At 45.7% G+C, this 19,673-nt stretch overlaps 1 protein-coding gene across 1 annotated transcript in view; it reads left to right on the top strand.

Moving 5' to 3' along the window:
• The window catches only part of LOC309615137 (uncharacterized protein), a 343,686-nt gene extending 325,093 nt beyond the window's left edge, over positions 1-18,593 (top strand). The window contains exon 2 of the mRNA XM_082364499.1: positions 1,554-18,593. Within this exon, the coding sequence (XP_082220625.1) occupies positions 18,046-18,579 (534 nt within the window). The 5' untranslated portion in view covers positions 1,554-18,045 and the 3' untranslated portion in view covers positions 18,580-18,593. The remainder of the gene's footprint in view (positions 1-1,553) is intronic.
• The last annotated feature ends 1,080 nt before the right edge of the window (positions 18,594-19,673 follow it).

Genomic DNA, 19,673 nt, shown 5'->3' with positions numbered 1-19,673 from the left:
TGACAGACCGAGGCCTGCAAACTCATGGAAATTAGCAGTAATGAGACATAAACAGTCAAACCTCAAAATAACATCTCTGGCCTTTAGAATCAACACAGCTCTCCTGTCAGCCTGCACCTGGCCTGTCCGGCTGGGTCCGGGAGCCAGTGGGGTTTTAGGCCCCTTTTAACAGCTGCCAAGAGCACATTACTCACAGCCAGGATGTCAGCCTTTTATGTTGCCACAAGTGGCCCAGCCGTTGTTTGGGCCTGGCGAAGTCCATTCACGGTGTTTCCCAGGGCTGAAGCTTTGCGCTCTGATTTTTGCACCAGCTCCAGTTTGTCCAAGTGTCACCAGTGTACACTGAGCAAGCCCCCTGTACTCCTGTGCTGGCTTGCAGCCACGCTCACTGCCGGCCCACATCCTCGGGTCGATGGAGAGACAGGGCAAGAGGCTGAAGTTAGAACAGCAAAGGGCAACAACTTCGCTCGAAGAACTGATCCGCCTCGTCAGTGCCTGGGTCTCTAATACAGTGTCAACAGCTGGGAGGTGCCAGTTGAATGCAAAAAGCCTGCAGAGGGCATACCTGTGAAATTGCAAAAAGACCTGATTGTAATCCTTGTGTTTGAAATACACTCTTGAAATGGGTCAGTGGCTTGAGTGGATGGGTGACTGTATTAGATTAAAAGAGTCCCAACTATATCTAGTCAGTAAGGTCCTTCCTGGATCAGTGGGGCCTGGCAAGATTGGATTTGGGGTTAAATGCTAATGGGGTCATCAGTATCTGATGATGATAAACTCATATTTATTGCAGTTATTTGTTTACCATCTTTTTTCCTTCTAGACTTTAAATTCTTCAAGGAGTTTGTCTGTCTTATTCACAGCTATGTCTTTGGGATCCAGCCCAGAGAAAATTCTCAAATAAATTTTTACTGAATGAAGGGATATGTTGAATTTTGACTCTTCAAGTTACCACAGCCTCTGAGGGCCTGGCGGCACTTCACATGACACCAGGTTCCTATGGCAGGAGACGTCCTTAGCTGGGTAGCCAGGAGCCCTTTCTAACCCCCTTCTCCCTTTCTCTCTCCCACTATAGAGGCTGGAAGGTCTCCCTTGCAGTTAGGGGTCTAGTCAATAATGCATAAGTGTGAGTCTGCTGGGTACTTCTGGGACAGAATTTGCTTCCTGATTTAAAAAACAAAAAAAAGTCAGACAAAAGAAGAGAACTTGGAGAACTTGCTGGTATTGCTTTTTCTCCCTTCTTTTTGCTCTGAATGTAGACTGAAAATCCAGACACTCTGACAGTCATCTTGCTACCAATAGTGACAAGCCTGGGGAGGAAAATGCAACTTCTAAGGTTTATAGAGCAGAAACACAAAAATAACCCAGGTCCTTAGCCTTCACTGAGTCACCGAATCATCCCTGGAACCACCTACCTCTAGCCTTCTTGTTAAGTGAGATGATATAAACATTTGTAATGTTTGAGCCACAATTAGTCTATTTTCTATTCCCTACAATCAAATACTTCATAACTGGTACTTTTCTAATTTCCACATTAGATAGATAGGACAGAGACTGTGTTTTATTTTTATTTTTATTTTTTTAAATTTTATTTATTTATTTATTTATGGCTGTGTTGGGTCTTCGTTTCTGTGCGAGGACTTTCTCTAGTTGCGGCAAGCGGGGGCCACTCTTCATCGCAGTGTGCGGGCCTCTCACTATCGCGGCCTCTCTTGTTGCGGAGCACAGGCTCCAGACGCGCAGGCTCAGTAATTGTGGCCACGGGCCCAGTTGCTCCGTGGCATGTGGGATCTTCCCAGACCAGGGCTCAAAGCCCTGTCCGCTGCATTGGCAGGCAGACTCTCAACCACTGCGCCACCAGGGAAGCCCCTGTGTTTTATTCATCTTGTTATTCCCAAGTACATAGTTCTGAACCTGGTACACAGTAAGAGCTCAATAATTATTGAATGAATGAATGAATGAGTGAACTAACAAATCAAGAAATGAATAAGAAGAGATTCAGGAATCATTTATTGAGCTTCTATTATATACAAGGCATTGCTGGTTGCTGAGTGAGGGCTGTGATTAGAATGTATTATTTAGCTGAATATTTTAGAGGAATAGTCTTTTATAAGGTATTGGTTACAAACTATTGTGAACCTTGGTTCTTGCTCTTTGATTTATGTAAATTATGGTTTTTCAAAGTGCATGCTGTTTGCCTATTTTCTTAATGCACACATACTCATTTGTTTTTAAAGTTTGAAGGAAAGTAACTGTTCCTCTATTATGTTTATTAGTGGAACTCTTTCTATGAAATATGGAAGCTATTTTTCATCTTTGAATTAGCGAAAATTGGTTCCGCTGAGGATTGACAAACTCTGGCTGTTTGCTGACATCATTTCATTTAGAGCACTAGGATACATACTATCCATGGGTTTTCAAAATGTTTGATGTTTGGAACTTTTAAATTAAAAAAAAATGTGGAGCCTTGATCAAATGGAAAAGTTTTAAATATATCTAATGCAAATTGTAATGAAGCAAAATTTATACTAGCTTACAATCAATGACCCATGCGAGAAGAAGGTCTAACATAACAAAAAGAACAGAAAAAAATGCAAATATTATGTTAATAAGTCTGGGGATTAAGTTTGTGGGAATTATAATAAATTTTCTCTTCCTTGCATGCTGATCTTCAGCAGGGCCCAAGTGAAACAAGTATAATGAATTTTGTATCAACAGGCGGCAACACTTGTTTGCTTTTTAGAGTGGGACTTGATTGCATTTCAACAAATGCACTGATAGCTTGTGAAGATGAATATATTTTTTAAAGCAACCACATCTAGAAGTAACATCCTCATGCAAACACAAAATGAGAATGGTGACAGAAGAAATCATAGAAACAAACAAATAAGCCTGAAACCTAGCACTACTTGAGAAAATGGCCCAAGAAACCCCAGGGACATTTCCTCAAACAAAGGTTGATTCTCCGTGAGCTGAAACTACCTAGAGTCCCACGGTAGGAGAATGAATGGTCATGCAGCCCAGATCTGTGAACAACCTATTCAGGGACCAATGGATTCCTTCCCAGGATTCTTTTTTTAAAAAGGGGAATACTTTATAGCCATTAAAAATTTTAAGTTTGGAGTACCAGCCAAGTCATGGAAATGCATATATGGAATAAAGTTAAGTGAAAAAAGCAGAACATGAAACTGTGTGTATACACAGATTACAGCTTTGCAAAAACTCACGTGCATACGCTGACAGTGATGGAAGAGAATCTGGAGGCGTGTCGATGCTTTTATGTGGAGCTAGCCAGTTCTTTTTCCTTTTCCTTTCTTCCTTTTGGAAGTTGTTTAGATTCATGATATAAGGAAAAAGAAAAACCCTAGCACTAAAACCATCCATGGTACCCTGAAAGATTTGTCAGGCTTTCTTATGGGGCTCATGGAGGTTGGAGGGCCCAGAGAACTCATGTCAAGAAAGCAGGGAAGCGTGAAGACAAGGATGCTCTTGTTGCCCCTGAAGACTCTGAGGGGAGTGCTCCCCTCGCTTGGCAGGCCTCGCACCTCTTGCCTCCTCAGACTGCAGTCTGGACAGCAGGGAGAACCCTTGTCTGTTTGTGAACAAAGGCTGATTGCTTCCATTGTCAATAAACAAACATTATCTGCTTCTGTTTCTCTGCTAAATTGAATTTCTGCTTACCCTATCTAGTTATATAAAGAATTTATGGGGCTTCCCTGGTGGCACAGTGGTTAAGAATCCACCTGCCAATGCAGGGGACATGGGTTCGATCCCTGGCCCGGGAAGATCCCACATGCCGTGAAGCAACTAAGCCCGTGTGCCACAACTACTGAGCCTGCGCTCTAGAGCCCGTGCTCCACAACAAGAGGAGCCATGACAATGAGAAGCCCGCGCACCGCAACGAAGAGTAGCCCCCGCTTGCCTCAGCTAGAGAAAGCTCATGAGCAACAGCGAAGACCCAACACAGCCAAAAATAAAAACAAATAAATAAATTTATTTTTTAAAAAAAAGACTTTATGTACACAGGAAAAAGAAATGACAAGGTTGCGTAAGCAGGCAGCCCTGGGTAGAGTTGTGAAGTTAGTACAGTTTATTTCTTGGGGATCCTTGCTTCTTTTATGTATACTTTTCTCCCCTTCCAAAAGCCCAGGTGGCTCATGAAGCCACTATTTTCATCTTTCATCAACCTATTCAGGAACCAATGGATTCCTTCCCAGGATTCTTCTTTTTAAAAAAGGGGGCAGGGGGTGGAGATAGACAAAGGAATGAATCATTATAGACTGAATTTCAGGTATGGAGGTAAGGTTTATATTTGGGAATGAGAACTTTAAATCATACTATGTAGGCAACCGTCCTTGTAAAAGCCAGAAAAGAGGAACAAAGAGTTTAATTTACTGGCTCAGGGTCAAATGACTAAAAAGAGGGAAAGTCAGCATTAGAAGTGAGGTCTGTAGAAAGCAGTAGGTGTAGTGAGAGGCTGCGAGAGTTCAGGGGAATGGGGGTGAACCCAGCTTTCTTTTCCCATAGGAGAGTAGAATCTGGGACAGTTTCCTCCAACGGCTGGACCCTATGGCCACAAAATGCCTCATGATTGTTGCTGGTGGGTGACACAGTGTGATGCCAATCAGAAGGAAGAGGACAAAATGCTCCAGTTTTGATACAGTGGAGAGGGACAAGGGAAGAGACCAGGAGAGAAACTACTCGTACCAATTATTCAAAGCTAGAGTCCACTGGTAGGTTGTCCTGCAATGAGAATCATGTTGCCAAAGCTTCCAAAGTTTCCAAACCTTCTCCAGGGTAGCCACAAGAAGGTCAGACTGGCTGGACAGAGTGGGTTCTCTTCAAAGAGCACCATCCATCAGATCCTGATTGCCATCTCTCCCTATGCACCAGGCTGCCATAGCTCTCCTGACAATCTCTAAGACAAAGTTTTTAATCCACCTTTTGGCTCAATAATCCTAATTTTTTCTGGCAGGCTTAAGGTTAGTAGTCATTTATCTTTCAGTTAAAAACTACAAAATAAAACATCCAGACCTGCAGTATCACAAGGCATAAAAAGACACTTTTTGAAAATTTAAAGAGCAATACACGAATATTCTGCAAAAAATTCATGGGCTCTTTCGAGATCATTGAGCAGATTGGCAGCAGAACTGTTCTGTATGCTTCACTCATTCATTTATCTGAGGGACGCAGGTTTCGAGGAAATAGCGATATAAAATCCTTAGCAATTTACGCTATAGAAGGCAGCCCCCATAGCATTCAATGTCAAGAATCTAAACTCATTCAAATGCCTCTAATTTTAAGGATTTTTTTTTCAGTTCCCCTTTCCATATGAAATTTGTATTGTTGTTGGCCCAAACACCACTTTTTGATTGCCCTTGCTGCTTGCTGAGAATGCAGTCTCTAAAGCACTCTGTTTAATCTTTGAATCAGCTCAGGAAGATGGAATTACCATCCCTGGAAAACTGCAGTTTCGTTTCAAGAAACTCACTGCAGCTGCAACAATAAGATGGAAATGTGACTGGCCTGGAGGAGGCGAGGATTAAAGGTATGGGATTAAGAAAGCCTTGCTTGCCCCAGTGAATAGAATGATCACATAAATCACAGGCTAACTTTGGCTCCACGCAGCTTGTATTGAAGTATGTAGTGTCACAGACTCCCCATAATTAGGATTTGTCATCTTGAGCATCAGGATGGAGGACGCAGATGCCAAAGAGGGGCCAGAGGGAGAACAGAAGATGAGGAGGAAATGAATAATTTTGGTGATGGTGACTACTATTTTGATAGGAACCAGAACGTCTGTAAGATTTCAAGAACCATGTATAAGGGCAAGAGCTGTTGGAAATGTGCCTTCCAACTTCAAAATGTGCCTAACCATAAGAACGCTGATAAGCACTGGGGGAAGAGCAGCTGGAACTCTGCAGGCTGCTTGTGTTTCCTTTCTTGATATTTATTCCGAGATCACATTTGCAGCTGCATTTATCTGCTCTTTAGAAGTTCTTATATTTGGGGAATCATTAATTGTAAGATAAATACCTACTCACTGACATGGAAATGTAATATATCAGCCAGCTACGGAACTAGTTGTCTGCTAATGCATCTATAGTGAATCTGGAACTTTCCACCCTACCCAAGATGTCATTTATGGAGACTCAAGTTTATCACACCTCATGTTGCCTCTATATTAGTGCCCTAGGCTAAGACACTAAAAATAATGCTCTTTTCAAGAGAAAAATTTTTAAATTATGTTACCCAGTAATATGGATGGGGACATGAGAAGAGGTTTTGAATAAGAGCCAGAGCCCTGAAGGAATGACCAGCAGCGAAGAAACAGCATTGTGAATTCAGTTGTAAGAGCAAGGTCGTTGAGAAGTAAGGTGTAGCCTGATCTTGTTAAAATGGGGTCAACACATGTTGGGATTTGGGGCAACACAGGAAGAAGTTCGAGGACAGAGGTGAAACCATGAGGAAACTGACCCCAGGATATCTAAGGCACAATGTCTCAGGATGCAGCAAGCTGAGGTGTGGTCAGTACCAGTTCTGTAGCTGGCTAATAAATTACATTCCCACGTGAACGAGTATCGATCAAAGCAGTAGGTAAGGCAAGGTGCCGAGAGGATCCAGGCAGCAGCCGTGGGTAGTAGTGTGGGTGATCTACAGGGGTCACTGGACCAGAATCCAGACCAGGCTGCCTAAGGGCCATGGCCAAGCAAAATGAAGTTCACAGTGTGTCCCAGGTATATACAGAACCAGAATTTCGAGGCTGGGTAACCAAGCAGCTATCGAGCTGGAATCAGGACATCTAGATAGGACCAGTTCTGAGGGAGTAAGGGTGATGACACTTCCACTTTGGGGCTACATTAAGGCCCGGGCTCAGCCTCTGAATGTGAGCTCCTGCTGATAATTCAACTTCATTCCAAATCACACTGGAAGGCAGGGCTGAGGCTGCCTGTTTCTTTCATGTCCTGGTCAGGTTTAGACCAGATGTTGGCCCTGTAGTAGACATATGCCATTTGTCTGCCCAACAGTCCTTACTTTGGGAATGACTTCTCCATGACTCAATGTGATTTGGGTACTGCCCTCCCCAGTGCACAAGGGTGGGAATGTGACTCAGGTCTGGCCAATCAGATCACTTCATTCCCCTTCCCACACCGATTTCTCCAGAGATAGCACATGGCACCAGCTGACCCATCTCTTCTATTGAAGGTCTTCTCCTAATACTGGCATTTACTGAGTACTTACCATGTGCCAGGAACTACTCTAAATGCTTCAGATGCATTTAATCCTCATATCGATTCAATAAGGTAATGCTGTTATCTCCCCTTTACAGATAAAGGAACTGAGATAAGTATAGAGTAATTTGTCTAAAATCACACAGTCTGTCTCTAGGTGGCAGAGACAGACTATATAATTAGGCAGTTTTGTCCCAGAGTTTAAGCTACTGATGTGCAAGGGAAGACACACTTGCTTCCAAGTGTGATTGTAAACTACAAGGACTATGTAAACTGGAGATACAAATGACCATCTTCCCAGGCCTCAGGATGGGAGTTGTCTGCAGTAGAGGAGAATGAGGCTTTACATTATGAGTAGGAGAGAGAAAAAGAGAAAGAGAGAGAGATTGAAAAGAGGCCCTCATCGTGTGGCTTGAGTTCCTGGATCTAGGTGTGCCTGAAGCTGTTCAACCCATGGACTTTTCAGTTACAGGGACCAGGAAACGCCCTTTATTGCTTAAGCTAGAGTCAGGTTTTTGTCTTTTGCAAATAAGAGTCCTGACTAACACAGGCTTGTCTGTAGGGTACTTCCGTATGCACTGGGAGGATTGGGGAAGTTGAGAGCAGAAGAGATGAGTCAGGATGTTAAAAACACGTTGGCATCCTATGACATTTGTACAATTGCTATGGCATTCCGTGGCTCCAGTTGTGTGCCCTGCCTCAGTGATGGTCTATAGACATACTGACTATCCCTCCCCAGATATAGTCCACTGGCCCCTGGAGAGAGGTCTAAAGTTAAAGCAATACGGGGCTATCACCTCATGAGGAGAAAATGTTTGATCTGCCTTATCAATGCCTGGGTTTATAGCACACTGCAAATAACCTGTAGAAAGCTGGTTGAACACATAAAGGCCACACCTGTGAAACTATAAAAAGCGAGATAATTGCAATGCTTGTGCTTTGCAATACACTTACATGCCCCCTTTTAAAAGGTTGGGGGATTGGGTGATTGGTTGGTTGGTCCCTCAGGAATAGCTAGTATGTTTTATACTTGTTCCACCTTTGACTAGTTAAATGTGTCCTTTCTAGGTTCCTGGGCTTACAGAGAAGTGGGCCTTGGTGTGGTTTGGCTTTGGGGCTAATACAAGTGAAACTCTTACAACAGCGTCTGGGCACATAGTAAGTGCTCATTAATCTTTGGTTTTCCAACAACTTCAGTATCTGGTATTACTTTTCTAACGAACAGATTATGTGGTAGAGTGAGTCGGGAAGGGTTTAACAGCTGGATGAACTATTGAAAGTCTCTAATCAATACTCCCACACATGGACAAGTTTTAGAGCTGGAAAGATTTTTTTATTTTATTTTTTTATTTTTTATTTTTTCAAGAAGTCCACACTTCTTTCCTGCAGGTTTTCGTTTTCTAACCAGCAGTATTTGGTTTTTTTTTGTTTTTTTTTGTTTTTTATTTATTTATGGCTGTGTTGGGTCTTCGTTTCTGCGCGAGGGCTTTCTCCTGTTGCGGCAAGTGGGGGCCACTCTTCATCGCGGTGCGCGGGCCTCTCACCATCGCGGCCTCTCTCGTTGCGGAGCACAGGCTCCAGACGCGCAGGCTCAGCAATTGTGGCTCACGGGCCTAGTCGTGCCGTGGCATGTGGGATCTTCCCAGACCAGGGCTCGAACCCGTGTCCCCTGCATTGGCAGACAGACTCCCAACCACTGAGCCACCAGGGAAGCCCCAGAGCTGGAAAGATTTTTAATTCAAAGATCAAAACTGGAGAAACCGAGGTTAAGTGAATGCTCAGGTCACACAGCTGATGAGTAACTGTGGCAATTAAAAGATCAGGCTACCACAATTAAATTATGACAGCGTCTCAGTTTACATTGACAATGAGAAAAATTAAATCCCTCTACTTTTTGAGCGTGGTATAATCCAATCTTTAACATCTGAGTTAATTATCACCTTTTTCCCTGTCATCAAATGAACTAGTTTGGAAATCAGAAAGTGCTTGGTCAGCAAGAAACTGTAGAACGTTGTAGCCGAAAGGAACTTTAGAAATCAAATAGGGATGGGAAGGCGGGGTTAAACAGATGTCCCTCCTGTAGGACCTCTCAGTGCTAACATGACTTTTGATTGTCCAGTAGGGAATCTTGTATACACCTTTCTCAGGTTTATTTGACAATGGAATTGTTTTCCTCAGGAAAGTTATTAAAATCTTGCGGTGTCCCAAGCCCCTGAGTAGGCACACGTTTTATTCTATAAATCCTAATTATTTTCCTGCTAGCTGAGGCCCAGAGAGACAGAACCTTCATTTTCTGTTCAGTGCACTTCAGCTCCCCTCACTACTGGGGTTTCTGACCTCTAGATCCCTCCCATGCTTTCAGCGTATGGGGGAGAAGTCAGAAATTGCAGCTGCCGCCCCAGGCCCCAAACTCTCCTCCCCACTGCAGCTTTGAATTCCCTCCACGTGTAATTATAAAGTATGTGTTCAGTTATTTACTTTCCCTGTTCCATGCAGAGTGTGTTACTGCATAATACCGCTCACAAGTAAGCCCAGCTTTCCTGCTGCAAGGTCTGAATTAAAAAGATTACAACCCTGTATCGTCCCAGTTTAGAAAGAAACCACTACTTATATAATTTTTTTAAAAAAAATAGAAACAAAGGTTCTCTGTCCTCTCAGAAATGCAAGCAACATTGTAAAATTAAGACTTTTACATGGATTTTGTTGTTTCTGACGGCCCTAAATTGCCTCATTTAGAAAGGTAGAAAATACAATGCCTATGTTTCTTGAATTTCCAGGAACCGAGTCTGGCAGCTGGTTCACAGTTGTCTTTTAGAGTATGAAAGCAAGAAAAATTATAACCAAAGTGGTGTCAATTTGCTCTATTTATCTTGGGAATTAACTTTTAAGCTTAATTGTCAGAGACAGTGACCTCTATACTCATGCAAATCCCCAGGGCATTACAAAAGCAGACTACTAGAGGGGAATGTGAATGCCTTTACGGGGTGAATCGGCCTACACAGCGCCTGAAGGAAAACGCTCAGCCCACGAGAGACGGAGTTGACGCCACAAGTTTTGTACTCATTTCCCAGCACTCAGATCTGGTTCCTAATCAGCTGCTTCTCTCTGACCTGTGTTTCTGCCCCTGAGCTGGTCGCACAATTGCCCATGGATGTGCCTGGTCACAGAGAGACATATCTTAAAATGAGCTGAGCTGGGGTCCACCGAGGGACCCCGTTCAGCTTCTGAAGGCCCTTTAGGAGACAGTGCAGGGGCTGGGTGGATAAAGTTCTGCTTACTTAGGAGGGTTCCTGGGAAGGGTTTTGTCTGGAAACTTCCCCTTAATCTGGCAGAATTTGGAACAAATGTTTGGCTGAAACCATATACTATCAAATTAATAGAACAATTGTAGGATAGAGAACAATAAGTCAGAAAACAAAAATGCAAGCATACAGCTCATAAAGTCTACCTTATGGAAGTAGTACAGTGCTGAAAAAGTCCACATGGTCCTTGGTGGAATAATCATCCTCACCCCCAGCCTGCCCCAGCCTGATCCATCTTGCACATATTTAACTTAAAAAAAAAAAAAAGGAGTAAATCATCTGAGCAAATAATGCCCAGGCCTCAGCTATGGTCAGTGGTAAGCCCAGATACTCAGCAGATAACATCACTTGTCATGAGGTAACAGTGAACAGCCAGGAGAGGCAGTGGATTTTGGTAAAAAGCCTTTTATAAGTATAAAAAAACTTTGTTGACTGGCCCCGCCCTAAATCATTGCCCCGTATGAGAGGAATCCTTCAGAACAAAAACAATAACACTGAACTAGATTACACTCTAGTATATACAGCGATCCCCTCTCCTGGAATCACCACAAATTCAGAGCTGGGAACCATGGTTAAGTGCTTTCTTTTACTCTGAAAAATGTAGCTCATTAACTGACTTAGCCTTGACTTACTCTGGGAATGTTGTTCCCTGGGACCAAATCACAACTTCAGGGATGAAGACATAGGTGGAGACTTGCATTTAGCAAACCACATTAGTCAAATCAATTCTGGTGATCATTGGAATATCAGATAAGGCAGCCAGATCAATCTGATGAGTGGATCTCAGAATGGTCTAAATAGGCCTCCGGGATACTTAGCTCCTGATTAACAGGGGGAAGTGGAAGAGGACGTTTGAGACTCAGAGTTTATCTTCCCAAATTGGGAGCAAGTGAGAAGCCAATGAAAGGGAAAGAAATAAGAGAGAAAATATAGTCAATAGAAAAACAGCTTTTGTGATTTGGCTTTTGAGTTTTTCTGAGAAAAACAAGGTAGCAGGGAGAAATGCTTGCTGGTTTCCAAGGTTTACCTATTCTAAGTTATTCCAACAGAACATTTGAGATCACTTTTTCTCAAACAGCCAATTTAAGGACCCATGAAGGCCAGTCACCAGGCGACAGCTTTAAATATCTCGATTCCCAGATCCACCTATAAAGAAAGTCTAGTATATGACCAGGGTTCTTAATGCATTGGAGGAAAATGATTAAATGTGTCTCTAAGGAAACAATGTGGCAGTGGAGACACAGGCCTGGAGCAGTTCTTCCTAAATTTAATCTACAGGCAAATTACCTGGGGAGCTTGTTAAAATGCAGATTCTCATTCAGTAGGTCTGGCTGCATTTCTAACTAGCCCCCAGGTCAGGCCAAAGCTGCTGGTCCTCCAACCACATTTTGAAAAGCTAAGTCTTGGAGGACGGCTGAGGCTGGAGTTCTGGTACTTGTAGGCTTGGTATGGCAAAACAGGCTGCTGGGATCAAATCAACATCTTTTCCTGGAGGAAAATTCTACCTTCAGCCTAGAGATTGTGAGGTATAACAGAAAGAGCCCCTTCTGAAATCAGTAGTCCCAGCTCTGGGCTGTGCAAAAGTCAGCAGCTTGAGAAAATTACTTTCCTCCTGAGCCTCTGTGACCACACAGGTAAAACGACAGCACTGAATTATGTTGTCTCTAGAATACTTTCTCATTCCGTGATCCTAAATCCTTTAACCCGTGTACATAGAATAGGGTCAAACCAACTTAGGTGGCCTTTTCTAACTCTGCAGTTTATTAGTTACTGTATTTTAAGAAATCAGCATGAGTATCATACATCCTTTTGGTATGTTTGCTGTAAAACATGCATGTCCTTCCTATATATCAATTGTATACATTACTATTTAGACACGTAGTTACACCCTAAAGGGGGGAAATACATTTGTATGTGGGGGGTTGATAAAAGAAAAAGCTATTGTATACAGACTGAAAAACATTATACTTTATTTTTAAAATATTGTAAGAGCTGGTATAAACAATTCATAGCTTACAGATGTGTATAAAAGCTGCACGAATTATGCACATTTACTATTTGGAGGAAAAAAAACTTGGTTTTAAAAATTGTTTGGACTGTATGTTCTTTTCCTTTTTAGCAGGGTTGGGAGCCAAAGGAATCGAATTACAGGGTAGAATATAAAATACCTCCTTCAAGGAAATAAATGTGTAATAGGAACTATCTAGCCAGTTCTCTCAGGCATGGGAATCCCCCAGGGCTCGTGTAAATGTGTATAAGTATGTCCTCAGTGTCACTCCAGATGTTTCTGCAGGGAAAGAATCCTCCTCCCCACACATTGGCATTAATGCCGTGCATGTAACCTCCATGCTCAGATTTGCCCATAGCCAAGCAGCAGCCTGAAGGAGGACCCCAAGTGAGACTGGAGATACACAGGCCCTTCCCACCCACCTCCCTCTATACCTAGAAAGTCATGTTTGTTGCTAAGTATCCTCCTAGGCTTGGAGGGGTGAGTAGAGCCTGTATTAACAGAGGATAAGGCCCAGAAGCAAAGTTAACCAGGCTGAGAGGTCAGGCCAGGACAACTTTAAATGGTAATTAAGTCTCTCCACACTTATCTTTGGATATTGTCCTTGGGCTCTAGCTGAGCAGGGCCTTCTCTGCTATGTGAGAGTCTGCTTGTAGTTTTGATTCTGCCCCTCAGGGCAACCTGAGCTGCACTTTTTTGCTGCAGCCTCAGGCTGCCAGGGCTGTAAAAAGGCAGACCCTAACTTCTACAGTTGCCCCCCACGCCTGCTTTATATGGTGACAGGGCTAGGAGGAAGCCAGGGCTTCCACTTTTCCTCTAGTGTGTTCTGTCTCATTTCTCATCCCATGTGCCAAGGGAAAAAAATGAAGTACTCCTGCAGAACTCCCACTCACGTGGCCTGCCTGACACCCAGGGCCCATCCCACAAGGGGAATGCTGCCATGTGGTACCAGTGGTATTCCCCACGATGGTCCCCAGGCAGGCTCCCAACACCACTTGTCTCCCAACCTCACCCACCTTTGTTCACACCTCCCCACTCTAAGCAGAAAGTCACAGACCAGCAGCCACAACCGAGAGTAAGTAAGTGGTGGCAATACGCTGAGGGGTTCCAAAGCATAATCCTGCCACTGCGTATGGTGCTTAAAACCATGAAAGCGGCAGAGGGGACAGGGAATGTTATCCAGAACCAGTGACAGTGATGACGGTGCCAACACATGTAAGATTACATATATAAAGGATCAAGCATCAGATCAAGACATCCTGTGGCAGAGACTCTTGGTCATCCCCCCAATATCCATCCTCTCCTTCTTTTTAGTAATAGAAGCCTGGACTTTAGCTAGGCATACAGCCACCCAGAGTAAAGACTACTTTTCCCAACTTCCCTTGCAGCTGGTTATGGCTGTGTGACTACGTTCTGGTTCTCTGGAATCTCCTTAAAGAGTGGGGGCGTGTCTCCCTCGCTGCTGGCTGGAATGCAGCCGTCTTGGACTGTAAGGTGAAAGTCATTTCTTGAAGTTTGTGGAACAATAAGACAGAAGGAGCCCAAGTACCTGATAATCAAGGAGCTAGACACCATATTGACTCTGGTTTGCCTATGTTTATGTGAGAGATAAAATAACCTCTCTGTGGTTTAAATCCATGTTATTTTGGATTTTCTGATACTCACAGCTCAATTGTATTCTGACTGATACAATCTCCTTCCCGGTAAGACCTCATGGGATGTCAATGACATCTCAAAATTAATTGCATCATTGTTTCATTAAAGAGTAACACCCAAAATAATAGCTTTGAAGCCTAAAAAATCTGTTCATCATAGATCTACTCCATGTATTCTCTAATTGTGATAAAATAAAACAACAGAGTACCAAAAAAATGTAATGCCCAGTACAATATTCCTATTTTTTAGTATCAACAGTAAAAATAAGTCTTGGTAAAAGTCTTACTGTCAAGGCAGATGACTTTTTCTCTAGAAATACTTGTTGCAGTGACTTAATTTTTATACTCTTGACAACTAGATACTAGACACTGGGTCCGATTTCTTCCCCTCAGTTTTCTCTCCAAATCCTTGAAGGGGTGACAAGAGTAATTTTGTGCTGAAGAGGTTATGTTGATGGGCAAGAAAAAATCATAACTTTGCATTGATACGCATTCATGTCATTTAACCCTCAGAATATTCTTAATTTGCAGATTCAGAAACTGAGGCTCCAACCAGTGGCATGACTTATCCAAGATAATAAACTATTAACTAGGTACATTAGATCCAGGCTTTCTAATTCATACTATATCATAATTGCCTATTTACTTGTTTGTCTCCCCACTAGACTATAGCTCCTTATCCATTGTTGTATCCCTAGCACCTGCCACGGGGCCAACCATACTAAACATCCTCAATAAATACATGTTAAATGAATTAACAAGTCTAAAGTCCCACTCTGCCATTGCTCCCTTGCTCTGCAAGCGTTCTACAAGCCAACGCTCCTCATATATTACAGGTCATTCCCAGGTCATATGTCCTGTCAAGAGAATGTGGTCAAGGATGAGACAGAGGGGAACAGGATGGGTGAACACACCCATATGACACACTCGTGTTCTCCTCCACACTCTCCTGGGCCTGGGTGGGCCCACCACATAGGGCATTTGGATGTGTGTCTCACAGCCTGGGAGACAACTTGCACTTTGTGTACTTTCCCAGGGAAAGGAAAAGGCAGCCATGGTCTAACATGCTAGAAACGCAGCTGCCTGGTGTCCTGACATCATAGCATCCACCCAGTCTGATTCCTGGAGGCAGGTCCACTTGCCAGGCATGGGCTGGGGAGGGTGTAGAGGGGGAGAACGTGGGAAGAAGGGTTGAGCACCGTAAAAAGGAGTATGTGGCTAAGACATGCAGTGTAACCAGGCACTGTGACACAGTGCAGAGCGTAAGAGTACAATGGGGTCTCTCAGCTTCTCATATAGGTTTGTCTCCAGATCCGTTGAAGCTGTCTGTGTTTTGTGCTTAGAGGCAAAGATAAAGAGCTCATCACTTCTTGTAAGACCTGGATTCCCTGAAGCAAACCGGATCTGAGCTGGTCCTGCTCCAAGTTCTCCCAGGGAACAATGAGGATGGGGCCAACCTAGCTGTCTGCCACTTCTTTTACCCCTCCCTCCAGCTAGGGTGCCAGAGGAAGAAGGGTGTTTTTCTTTCTATGGCTCCTTACAGAGTCAGGAGGTGAAAACAGGCTTGAGTGAGCTATGGTCACCAATCATAAGGCTCTACAGCTAAATTATCACCTGGCATGATGGAAATAACATTATTGTAAAATGTTGTCATGATATTAAGGTCTTCCAGTTGGAAAGCCAAAAGTTAAGCCTGTGCTGGCATTCATTTTCCAATAAATGAGCTGGCTCAAACACTGACTTTCTCTCCTTGACTTGTAAAAATGACTTAAAAATGTAAGAGAAAGTTCAGTAAATGTTTTAAAGATTGCTATTAAGTACAAATACTTTAACAATTTAACAAAACCAGAGGAAACCAACCTTAAAATCCCACCTTCCTTGCCCCCGGCCCCACCCCAAGTCAGGATGAAAGTTCAGGGTCTCAAACAATAACACAGTTGTCTAGTACCTGGTACATAGTAGACACTCAAAAATATTTGGTGACAAGGAATTCTATGTGCCTTATGAGTTGGCACCTCACAGACTTTTTAGAGCGTTTGATGACTTGGCTTAGATTCAAGAATAGTGTATTAATCTTCTGGGGAATATTCACAGGCAAACAGCTACAGGGATATACATTTTCCTTTGTTAAAACTTGTATCTGCATTCAAATACTGGCCTTGGCATTTCTTAAGTGCTGGCTGCTTTGAATGTTACTATGTCAAACCATCTGCACTGGAAAGCAAAGTCCTGTTAAGAAATATGATCACAGGTTGTAGAGAGATTATCATGTTCCTGACCATTATACATTTTATATTTTGAAAATCCCCATAAGAAAAGGTCATACTAAAATGGCAACTCTTCGTCAAAGTGGAGCTGAGTACTTTTAGACAATTTATGACTAGGGTAATATGAAAATTCATTTTTGTTTGCGTGCATTTTCAGTGGCTTCCCTGCAGTGGTACACTAAAATGAAACTTTTCTTTTGACTGAAAATAGACGACAAGAGGCTTCCAGTCAGTCCCGATATTTAAGCATCTCGCCACGGCTTAAGAGGCAGCGCCTTCCACTGTTCTCACTGTCCTACAATGAGAAAATCTCAGTGGGAAGCAAATGGTCCAGTGGAGGCAGCTCTTTGCCTGGCTGGGGACAGAAGTTCGAGCCAAGGTTCTAAAGAGAACGTGCAAAGTGAAAGCTTAAGGGAGATTGATTTGGTATAAGAAAACCAGAAAGTGCGAGTCTTCATTCGGAGTTTTCACTCTGTGAGGGGGAACAACAGATTTTGTACAACCAAGTGACAGTGAAGGGGATTTGACCCAATCCTAACGTGACAAATCCGCAGGTTGAGGATCACGACGTTAACGTCCGGGTACACCTGACCTTGGGAACCTGGTCAGTTCTGGACAGCTGGATGCAAGATGGGAGCCAGCGCGCAGCAGAGGCCGTGAGCAAACGTGCGTGTCAGTTTCAGCTGTCCGAAGATCTCCCTATGCAGCCTCAGGGAAATCCAAGGGCTCAGAGACTTTGAGCCCGGGTCCAAACACGTTCCCGCCCACCGACTGTGACACTCCCACACCCCGGGCACCGAGCACTCTGACTCAGTGCAGGGAGGGCAGGTAAGGTGCGGGCAGTGTATGTCAAGGTGTGTGTGGAAGTGTATTCAGTAGACACAGAGTCCCTAGCATGTGATGAAAACAGGAAAAGAATAACATCAACCTGGGCGAAGAAGGCAGTCGCGGTCAGAAACTTTAAAATGGGGTGCGTTGCTCCTGTTTGGTCCCTTTTAGCGTGCATCCGAATCACCTGGAGGGCTTGTTCAAACGCAGATCGCCGGGCCCCACTCCTAGAGTGTCTGACCCAGTAGATGGGGCCAGAGAATCTGCATCTCTAACAGGTTCCAGAAGTTGCTGAAGCTGCCGGACCACACCTGACAACGGTAACTCTGGACCGATTCCACAGTCCCAGAGAAATGACAGCTGCATCTAGAAATGGAAACTCCAAGGCAATCCAAGGCCCGGCATTTTAAAAACACACCGCAGACAACAGAGAGCAGAGCTGTTCGGCTCCAGCCAGCTCACTGCCGCGTAGGAAAGGGAGCTCACTGGAAATCAAGATTTTCGTTAGAATTTTCCCAATGGTTAAGAGTTCCCAAGTAGTTTGTTTTGTTTTGTTTTCTTTTGTTTTGTTTTAAGTGAAAACCAAATAAAAATAGGTTTGCAGTCTTTTCTGAGGATGCTCTGGGCGCAGCGCGAGGGCTGGGCCAGTCCCACGCTGCCTAGGTGGCAGCATCCGCAGGGCTCTCCTCCTGAGAGGCGCCTGGGTCTTGTCCTCGGCAGCGGACACCTCTTGTAAACCCGGTCTTCCTAGTCATGGACACCAGTGGGCTCCGTTCGAAGCGCACCGTGAGCTGGAAGCTGTCCTTTGACGCGGGAGCAGAGGGAGAGACCTGGCTCTCTCTGGCGAGGCCAACAGCGGTAGATCTGCTTCCCTGGGGCACGGAAGGCGAAAGCGAGTCGTGCCCCCGCGCACCCTGGGAGCCCTCGCCCAGCACGTGCCGGAGCCCGCCCGCCGCTGCTGCCGCCTGCCGCCCCGAGACCTCTCGGGACTCCGGGCGGGTGAAGGCGCAGGGCGGTTCTCCTGCTCGCGAGGGGCTGACGGACCGCCGGGCGGCCTCGTGTGGGCCTTGCTGCGGCGGCGGCCGACCACCTCCCCCGGGAAAGCCAAACTCGGACGGGACCCGGGCTCACGGCACGGGCTGCCCCCATCTTGGCTTTGGCCACGTAGCTAACCCTCCGACCCGGTCTTCAGCCTCCACAGGTAGCTCCTCTTTCCCGGTGACTCGGTGCAGCGCGAGCTGGTGGCTGGAAGGGCGCCCGCCGAGGCCTCCGGCGGAACGAAGCTGAGCGAGGGGCGCGGGCACCAGGAGGGCGCCTCTGGGCTCCACGGGCCCTCCTCCCCCCCCTCCCCCTCCCCCCCCCTGCCCCTGGGGAAGAGCCCGAGAGGCTCGGCTGGCCTCGGGCCCCTGAGGCTGTCTCGCCCAGCCCGACCCCGGAGGTGGCTGGGCCGGGGATGGGACGGCTGGAGGCGGCGGGTGGTCCTCAGGCCCCCAGACCCGGGAAGGCTCCCGCGCTGTTCGCGCGCCTCGCGACGCGCATCTTCCCGCTCTCAGGCCTAAGGAGAGCACAGCCCGCCCAGGGATCCATTCCCGATAGGGCTTCAGAAGCTGGGTGAGATGAGGGGTAAGTCGTGGGCAGTGGGAGAGTCTTTCCAAATGGGGTCCCTGAGAAACCTCTCTTGCCTCTCCCGCAGGGACAACATCCGAGGCCTTGGAATCTGCTGGAATCTGAGCTGATCACCGGACCGCCGCGAACACCCTGAGCGGGGGTCAGAACTAGTGTCTCTCCCTTGCCCTGCGAAAGTCAGAGCCGCCCTGGGCGGCGTCGTGAGTCCGAAAATCCGTCTCGGAAAAACTGGCCAGGAGGGGAGTCGCTGGGAGGCCAACGCGCGGGATGCTCACAAAGGCCCCAACGGTGGGGGTGGAGCGGCTTACTGGCCCTGACAGCAAGCCAGGCCCTCTCTCTAGCACCCGTGTCGCGCACACGACTCTGCCACCGCAGCCAAGGAGCCCAGGAGGAGGTGAAAGAAACTCAAAGATCGGGAGGGTCGCTGGCAGCCGGACAGTCACCTCGGGAGCTAGCCGCCTGAGTGACTACCCCCGGCGCCCGCGCCACGTAGTGCTCGGGCCGCGCCTCCAGGGGGCGCTGCGGCTCTTCCCGCGGGCCGCGGAGCTCCCGCCTGCTGCCGCGCTCTCCCACCCCAGCCCTTTGTAGAGCGCTGTCCCGAAACTACTTTTTAAAAGACAAAATTCTTAGTCTCCTGCCTCCACATCCTCAGTTCTGAGCCCAGTGCCCGCGACCCTCCTCTAGGTTTGCGCGGCCCTCCTCACTACTTTGGGGCTGGAGTGCACACGCCCAGAGAAGAGCTGGGCTCTCAATTC

The sequence above is a fragment of the Balaenoptera borealis genome (genome assembly GCF_965194805.1).
Source record: "Balaenoptera borealis genome assembly, chromosome: 17".
In the NCBI taxonomy this organism is placed as follows: domain Eukaryota; kingdom Metazoa; phylum Chordata; class Mammalia; order Artiodactyla; family Balaenopteridae; genus Balaenoptera; species Balaenoptera borealis.
Note: the sequence above shows the minus strand (reverse complement) of the source record. Positions and strands in the feature narration are given on the sequence as shown.